The sequence below is a fragment of the Periophthalmus magnuspinnatus genome, chromosome 11 (assembly GCF_009829125.3).
Source record: "Periophthalmus magnuspinnatus isolate fPerMag1 chromosome 11, fPerMag1.2.pri, whole genome shotgun sequence".
NCBI lineage: Eukaryota > Metazoa > Chordata > Actinopteri > Gobiiformes > Gobiidae > Periophthalmus > Periophthalmus magnuspinnatus.
In genome coordinates, this window is record NC_047136.2 from 19,457,975 (window position 1) to 19,466,709 (window position 8,735).

The window sequence follows — 8,735 nt, forward strand, 5'->3', positions numbered from 1 at the left end:
TGAGTAATATGCACGCGCATATTTACCCACAGCGCGCGCGGCTGTAGTGGCGCCATTACATCGAGAGCCCCGTTTATTTGCAGCCCAACATTTTCCACTCAGCCCGCGCGGCGTTCACAAACCCCGTGTAAATAACGAGCGTAGCTTTACTGGACAGCTCCGACTGTAACTCTCCACAATAATTATTCTCAGGATTAGGGCCTCCATTATCATAATCTGGACATTGACAATTGCCTATAATTTGCAAAGATGCGCTTGGTTCTTGATTGCAGAGAGGTTTTTTTCAGGCTCGCCATCACTAAACACTGACAGTAATAACAGCTAATTTTGCAGGCAATATATAAGAGCTTACCGGAGTGTGCGAGCGCTTACACCTGGATTTGCTTATGCGCAGGCAGCAGGAGAGGCGCAGCTCTCCCTCAGCTCCGGGACAAGGTAGGACCCGGTTATGTTTATCACGTCTGTCTAAGTGAGAATGTATGTGCGCAGTGCTGTTGACAGTTGGATAGGCCTGTCGTGTTAGACTCAGATGTTGTGAGGTATCTTAGAGCAGGCTTTTAGTGCTACTCCGGAGCACAGGGCGCGCGCACGTACACGCACACGCACGTCTCACGCACGGTTTATGCATGTCAGCTGCAGGTGCTTTTATGGCTCACTGCTTCTTCTATAGAGCAGCAGCGAGACAGGTCTGACAGACGAGTGACACATACTCCCCCACATCTATCTATCTATCTATCTATCTATCTATCTATCTATCTATCTATCTATCTATCTATCTATCTATCTATCTATCTATCTATCTATCTATCTATCTATCTATCTATCTATCTATCTATCTATCTATCTATCTATCTATCTATCTATCTATCTATCTATCTATCTATCTATCTATCTATCTATCTATATTTAGACTTGTAGATCTAAATCCTCTATCTCTCTCTTAATCAAAGATCGTCTGTGCGCTAAACGTGTCACTCCATGCGGTTGATTTCTGGTGTTTGTGGAGCACTGGAGTTGTTTACGGCTGGTGCATGGTGTGAGCCCGGTACAGCAGCACCTCTCCCGGGGATGAGGCAGATGAGAGGCCCCTGGCGTGCGTGGGGGCCCAGGTAGTGCTGAGTGAGCGCCAGTGGGACATCCGCGACTTGACAGCTGCATGGCGCTTTTCAACGTTGTGTAATTTCAGATAATATCCCAAGCGCTTACTCTTCTGAGCAATTTGTATATGAATAACCGAATAATTTTCCCTTTTGTTCCATCTGTGCTACCTCAAATCCAAATAAAGATGCCTTTTAGTATTAAAAGTGGTAGAAAATTACAGGTAATTATCTTTGACGGTAAAAACGCTGTAATCAGCGGGCTACATCAAAAATTACCCTAATTATGCCTGCATTTATGAGAATGGAAAAAAAGCCTCACTTGGATAAAAACCCACAAATTGTCCCAAATATCTCCTTCATATTGAACGCCACTGCAGCTGCCGCTTTGTCTGCATCGATCCCGTGGCGCGTGGCATTTAGCGGCCTGCATTAGGACGGAGCGAGGAGCAGCGTTTGTCAATACCGCGGATAATTGGGGGTGAGATGACAAGACGCGCCGGACCCGAGCGAGTGTGTGGGGTGAATGTGCGGCGGCGGAGCGGGTAAGTTGATTTCCTCAGCCTCATTCTCCGTCCGCGCGGCGCCGTGTTTGGGGCTTTCACCGCACTGTGTCATTAGCTTGTGTTCCGCCGTGTGTTTGCAGCGCGGGCCCTGCAGGGTGGCGGAAAACGGCGACGGTACAATGTGATGTTGGCCCAATACGGCGCTCGCAAAAAGGCCCGGAGAATGCCGAGCTAAGTGCGGGTGGGAAATCAGGCAACAAAGGCAGGCGTTGTGTTTGGGAGTCACGCTTTACTCAATCTGACAAAACATAAAAAGTGTATGTACAGCTCCAAAAGGCATAGATATATACACACAGACAAATTTGCATGTCGAAGAAGGGAACAACCAAAGAGTCCAACAAGGCGTCAACGTCCGTGTTCTTCAACGTCTCTGCTATATTTGGCTTTCAACATGAACGAAGCAGAACAGATCGGATGCCCACCGCACAGCCATGTACAAAAGGTCCGTGTGCGCGCCCCCGAAGCTCTCTCAGCGTCCAGTCCGCGCTTGGCTTCTCCTCCATCCAAAACTGTAGCTACTATCGGGCCGAACGCGATGCGCAAAGGCCTCTCCAAAGCAGGGCGAGAGTGTCAGTGGAGGCCCGGGTGCGCGTCTACCTCTGCATGGAGTCTTGGTGCGGGGACGAGTACCAGTGGGAGTAGCCTGCCATGTAGCTGTTGGCCGGCATGGCTTTGGATGAGGCGGTCACGTCCCAGATGGGAGGGACGGACGGGGAGCGCGGGGACAGGGACATGGTACCAGGGATCTGCTCGCTCTCGTGGGGGTTGCCGCCTTGCTTCAGCAGCTTCTTGAACTTTGACCTCTTGTTCTGGAACCAGATCTTCACCTGGGGCCGAGGAGGAAAAAAGAGAAACGGTGTTACACGAGAGGGAGGGCGGCCAAGCGAAAAATACAATCCTGTAATGACCGTGCTTACAAGGAGAAAGGTGCGTAAAAAATCGGCATGCGTAATTGCGCACGGGGAAAGATAAATAATTAATAGAAACAAATGAATACTAATGAGTCTAACTTATTCTTTATCGTGAATATCGCGAAAATGAAGTTTTGATAATAGAAATGTAATATTATCAACCAAAAAATAGACAACATTCTCATAAAACTATTAAATGCACTGTAGAAATGGTTCAGATACACAGATTGAAATACTCAGAAATTATAATCACATTCTTTTAAATTGCAGAAATGTACTATTAAGTTAGTAATATTAACAATAATAAAAGAAACTAAACTAAACGCACGCAACAAAATAGAATAGCATAATAATAATAATAATAATAATAATAATAATAATAATAATAATAATAATAATAATAATAATCTGCTAATACTGAATCACTACACTTTAAAAAAATGGAAAATACCAGATTAACTGATTCGTAATCAGCACATGTCACGTCTCCTCTCCTACCTGCGTCTGCGTGAGCCCCAGAGACGCAGCCAGCTCGGCTCGCTCCGGTAACGCCAGGTACTGTGTCTGTTGGAAACGGTGGTTAAGCGCCTGAAGCTGCAGACTGGAGTAGATGGTCCGTGGCTTGCGTATCTTCTTGCCCTTCCCGTTAAACCGAATCTCCCCGTTCTCAATCACCGTCGTCTTCTGCTGCTCTGGAACAAAAACAAACAGTGTCATCACTCCACAGCCGCGGCGCGCCTCTCCAACTCGGCCCAAAACGAGTAAAACGTACGCGCGTTTTAAAGACGTGATTGGCGTTGGCTGTAGGCGCCGCCAGCATTCCGCATAGGCTGTCATATTTAGGATATTGCTGGTAATGACATGTCAATTAAATGCTAATTACAACATTCAGCGCTGCCTAATTTCCACCAGGAGCACACTGCGGCTTTAAAGCAACTTCTAGTTCGGGTCTGGCGCGCTCCGTGTGCCACTAAAACCGCGAGCTCGCCGCATTTACGCACTGATTTCAGGTTTGGATTCGGGAAGGGTGCGGAGCGGTGTAGAGCGGTGTGGAGCACGGCGGCCTTACCTGCGCCGTCCAACCGCGTCTGCGCCCCGGTGTTGTTGTGGTAGGACGGGAGGTAGGGGCTGTGGTGCGCGTGGCTCACATACGGGTAGGCGAGGGAGCGGTTGTAGGAGTTGGCGCTGCCGCTGTAGGGGCTGCCACTGTCGGGTTGGTGATGCGAGTGAGAGCCGCTGTGGAGGCAGTGTAGTGGGTAGTGAGCTCCGGACATGGACGGAGAGCTCTGCTGCGAATGCGACTGCTGCTGCCCAAACTCCATGAAGGCGGATTTGGAAGAGTCCTGCGTCTCCAGTCCGTCAGCCATCGCAGTCATGGTCATCATCGAATTTTCTGCCTTGAGAGCTCTCCTCGCCCCCCTCTCCTCCGCTCGAGACCTCACTTCCTCACTCCTCTGCAGAGATATTGTCCTATTAACACGCGCCGTCCCCCCTTTTCCCGCTTTTCTTGCACGCTGATGGTCTCACTCAACGTAGCGGCAAAAAGGTAAAGTTAAGACGACAGATTTTAAGGTGGATTCTGTTAAAATTGAGCCCTCGCTTCCAGACTTTGATGCACAAGTAAAATGGTTTGTCTCGAAAGGGCAGCGCCTCCCGATTGGTCATCCCGAGCCTCACGTCATCAGCACAGCCCTGCGCCTGGCGGAGACTTGAGCTGCATGGAGTTAACCCACCTTACCAGCTCCCACCAACCGCAGCTCCGAGTCCATTCAGACACGGTGCGTGGAGCAGACGTCTCGTGCCGCAGGACGTGCGCACGCCACGTTTTTTACCGTTTTGTTTTTGACCCAAACCCTCAAATTACGCGCGGCTTACAATGCGCTTTGATTTGGTTTTCTAATTCCCCCAATTATATTTGAATGGGAATGCGTTGGGTTTGAGGTTTTGTTTTACATGTTTTAATTCAAAACATAAACCACAATTTTAAATATTTACAAATGTAGAATAGTTACAATTTCCTGTTTGCATCACTGTTCATTAAATACAAAATCCAAATTTGGTCTAAAATTGGTGAAACATGCGTTAGAATCCTCACGCATTCACGCTTTTTCGTGTAATTTTTTTTCATTTTTTCTGTTACATCTTTTGTCAATTCACACTTAAGATTTATAACATTTAGTCAACTGTCTCGTGCCCATATGAGTATCTCCAGACAAACTCCAGTCGGGTGAGTGTCACGCATGCGTAACAATAGCCCCGGAGGTACAATAGGTTATTTTGCAGATAGAAGGGTGGATACCCGGATAAACTGACAGCGTCTTTATCCCACTTGTAACACGAGGCTCCCCGATATGTGCCAATTATACTTAGGCTCTTACAAATACGGAAAAAAAAAACAATGCTTACACCGTATTTGGACTACTTTGAATATTACGCATAAAATAATAATGGTCCAATCAAGAGAGCGTGTTTGATTAGCGGCCACACTTCGCCCAAATTGCCGCAATAAAATGAAGAACAATTGCGCGGTGATGATTATGGTTTGGTTTTATTTTGGGAGGGGGAATAAAAACGTGGATATAGCATAAATTACGGCCTAATTACACGCCACTGTCGCTCCAATTATGCTCTTATCAAAAATGCTTGTCTAAGCGCAGCGTTTAGTTTCAATTTTCTACCCCTTATTTTTCCCCCGTAACAAGAACTTGGTACCTTGCTATTATCGTCATCTACGGTTGTTATTTACTTTGTGGAGATTTTAAAAAGCGCACGAGCAGCCGTGCCGCGATCACTGTGCGGCGGTGGAGCGGCGAGGCGCGCACGGAGAAGCGGCGTGGATAGTTTTTACGCGCGTGGGGACCTTTTAAAAGTAAGTCATTTTAAACAACACACGGGAGCTTCTTTCGTATTTTGGATATTTCCGCCCCCTGTCCGCCGCAGTTGGTCACCCGTGAGCGAGCTAATACACCGGGCAATTCCCTCCGCCGTTCCACTCGGACGCGCAGAGAGAAACTAGATCCTATGGTTGTTTTTTTTAATCGCCTTTTGAACACTTCTACAAAGACACACTGCGCGTCCGCATCACCTCCTCCCCGCGGGTTTAAAGGGCTCTTCTGTCCACGGTGGTCAGAGGAGAGCCGGCTTGTTGCTTGTTGGGGCCCCGGGGTTGGAGCGGAGCGGTGAATGCACGGGTCTGTTGGAAGATGTCACGCTTTGGGCACGTTAAGCGCTGACAGCCGTGGCTAAATGAAAGGCCTGCTCTGTCTGCTGCGTGTTACCGCAGCAGCATCACACGGGAGGAGAGTCTGACCGCCGCGCGCATCCAAACCAATACGCACTAAGCATTTTACTACGTTACTGCGAATATTTTTTGTTAGTGTATAGATATCTCATGCTCTAGGCCTACACAGATTTCCAAAAACCCTTAGCATTGAAAACAGTTGGGTTTGCGTTTGGTTTTGCTGCATTTGAATACTTCATATACTCAAATTGCGTTTAGCATGCGTAACGTAGTGTCTTTACCGGCCCCATCAAATTTCACTTTTGGTGTCATTTTAGTATCAAAATAATTATTTAAAATTTCATTAAAATGCTCTTAGGCCTATGCGTATAAGTAGCGTGTATCTCCTACGTTTTCTTTCTGATCACGCATGATTTATGGGAAAAGTGTGTCCTCCCCAGGTATAAATCTCGAGCCATTATGTCATTATTTAGGATTGATTAATATTTTTAAGTAGGCTAATAATTTGTGAGTTTTTTCTTTGTGTTCTGTATGTAACCTCTAATAAGGTTACTCTATAAACAGTAAGATAAACATGTTTGTAATTTGTTATATAGAAGCCAATACCTGTAATGTGTATAAGATTTATTCAGTGGCAATTTGGGCCTATTGGTTTTACGCACGTACGTGAACACACCACTCCAATCCATTCTGATAAATTGCGTTCACGTTGTACAATGTTATGATGTCAACATTTCAGATGGCTTGGAGGGGCAAATAGGTTAACGTGTTTTTAAAGAGAAATACCTCAAACTGCAAATCGCAAACGTGGATCCTCACCGTTGTCTGGAATTGGCTCAACAGACTCACTGCGTTATTAGTCTGTCATATTGCGGGTCAGTAGATTTACAGATTTATTAACCGTAAAACACACCAAGAATTTTACATTCAGACAGAAAATTCTACCATTTTCCATCCCAATTTTAAGCAATAGGCCCATTAGAATGTTAATAAGCCACGTCAAACATTTTAAAGGTGTATTGTGTCACTTTTCTGGTGGAGGGTCTGCTGCTTGCTTGTTTCCATGGCGATGTTGATGCTGTGCCTGGAATGTTTTACAGTGTGGCCTTAAACTTATCTATTCATGGGCTTCAACTTCCTGTTATTTGTGATTTTTTTTTTTTATTTCTTTCCCCCATTCAAAAAATATAATAGTTTTAAATGATTAATCGCTATGCCAACGTTTGGCAAGATTTTCATGATGCCGAAATACATGGATATGGCGATAAAACGGGTGACACCATCAAGCCAAATGGCAAACCAGATCTGTGGAGAGGCGACCTGGGTAAGTGCATGCTCTTCAATTTATTTTTAAAGCAAAATAAACTGTACCTGGATACGTGCAATGTAGAAATGTTTAATGGTACTGTGGAGCATTTCAGTAAGAATATTTCCATGGATACAGCAGGCGGATAAAAGTTACACAGTGCAGCTTTAAAATTCTAAGCTCCATATCAAATTATGGCATAAACTCAATATTACATCATTTCACTGCCAAGAACTATAAGACTCTATGACCACCCTCCGTGCGCGCGCTTGTCTCTCGCGTCTTCCACATCAGCGGTGATTTTTACGCACGGACGCAAATGCCAATCATCCAAATGGAACTGTCCCGATGCGCACGCGGACGATCGACCTTCAGTCCAATCAATGAGCGCCGCTGGTTTAACGCGAGTGGTCTTCATTTCCAACGCGCTCGTGAACCTGATGAATGGCCCTCCAAAATCACTCCACGATCAGCCGGGCGCGGGATTCCCAACACGTTTACGCAACAGTCGCACCAAACACCCGAGTCACGCGGATCAATATTTTATCTGGGTTTAGTGGTTTTCATTCGTGTTAAGATCTGATTTAAACCTGGGTTAAGTTCTGGTTCAGTCAATCTCGGATTAGGTCTTTAGTCCAGGGTTTAAAGCTTGTTTAGTCAATTTTTTCTAGTCTTGGTTTGGACTTTGTTTGTTCAGTTTCAGGTTCTTCTTTAGACCTGGTTTAATCCTGGCCTATGCTGTTTGTATTGTAATATTGTGGTCCTAATTGAAACTTGGATGTCCCAGTTCATTTCCGTTTTAATAAACGCGTTCACACTCACTGGTTTGAACCAAGTTTAGCCTTGACGTAGGCTTGAATAGGTCCTGTTTCAGTCGTGTTCATTTTTAGTCCTGAATGGTCTGGATTTGGACTTAGTTTAGCGTTGGATTAAGTCTTGATTGAAATCTAGTTTTGGTCTGGTCCAGTCCTGGTTCAGCTCTTTAGCAGTAGTTGTCTACTTTTCACAATAAGAAAAATACATAGCACTCCAAACATAATGTTTTTACCCTTTTACGCACGTATTACAGTAGTAGTGTATTGCAAACATAACAATTGAGGGGGGGTTCCATATTTTGTCTTTTCACTTTTCACTTACACCATTTTGTTTTTGCCTTCCCGTTTGGTCACATGTCATAATTACCATCTCCAAATGTCATTAACTCTCCTTCATGGCGCAAACTGACGCGTAAAGGTGCCTTTCGTGCCACTGTGTCTGCGTGGGTTAATGTCGAAGAGACTTTTTTCGGAGGAAACGCGGGGAGGCCGACAAACGACATCTCCTTTTAAACACACAAATACATAAAGCGCCTCTGGAGACTGTCCGTGCGTAAACGGTGGCGCGCAGTTGGAGCATGGTTTGGGCCCGCACGTAAAACCTAATTGGATTTGTCAAAGTGGACGCGCTTGTCTGGTGAGGAAACGCAGGTACAGGGAGTGACGAATGGAGCACGCATCGGAGGGGAAGGCAGTGAAGACCTGGATGGAGTTACAAACCCCCACCATGCACATAGGGCCTCGAACACATCATGGCACGTAGCTAACAAGAACCATAACCAGACCTGTTTTACGCATT

At 45.8% G+C, this 8,735-nt stretch overlaps 1 protein-coding gene across 1 annotated transcript; it reads right to left on the reverse strand.

The window, feature by feature from the left end:
* Window positions 1-1,889: 1,889 nt before the first annotated feature.
* On the reverse strand, window positions 1,890-4,230 carry dlx6a (distal-less homeobox 6a). The gene is made up of 3 exons (XM_033975738.2): window positions 3,644-4,230; window positions 3,073-3,266; window positions 1,890-2,490 (listed from the first exon to the last, which is right to left on the reverse strand). Exons 1-3 carry the CDS (start codon window positions 3,957-3,959, stop codon window positions 2,257-2,259), a joined length of 744 nt encoding a protein of 247 aa, XP_033831629.1. The 5' UTR covers window positions 3,960-4,230; the 3' UTR covers window positions 1,890-2,256.
* Window positions 4,231-8,735: the final 4,505 nt, after the last annotated feature.

Bases quoted from the DNA above. Each gene is read 5' to 3' on its own strand.
- dlx6a (XM_033975738.2), bottom strand. From the start codon at position 3,959: ATGATGACCATGACTGCGATGGCTGACGGACTGGAGACGCAGGACTCT. The intron at 3,267-3,643 runs GTAAGGCCGCCG...TTTTTGTTCCAG, and splicing joins GACGCGGTTGGACGGCGCAG to AGCAGCAGAAGACGACGGTG. The intron at 2,491-3,072 runs GTAGGAGAGGAG...CCTCGGCCCCAG, and splicing joins TGGGGCTCACGCAGACGCAG to GTGAAGATCTGGTTCCAGAA.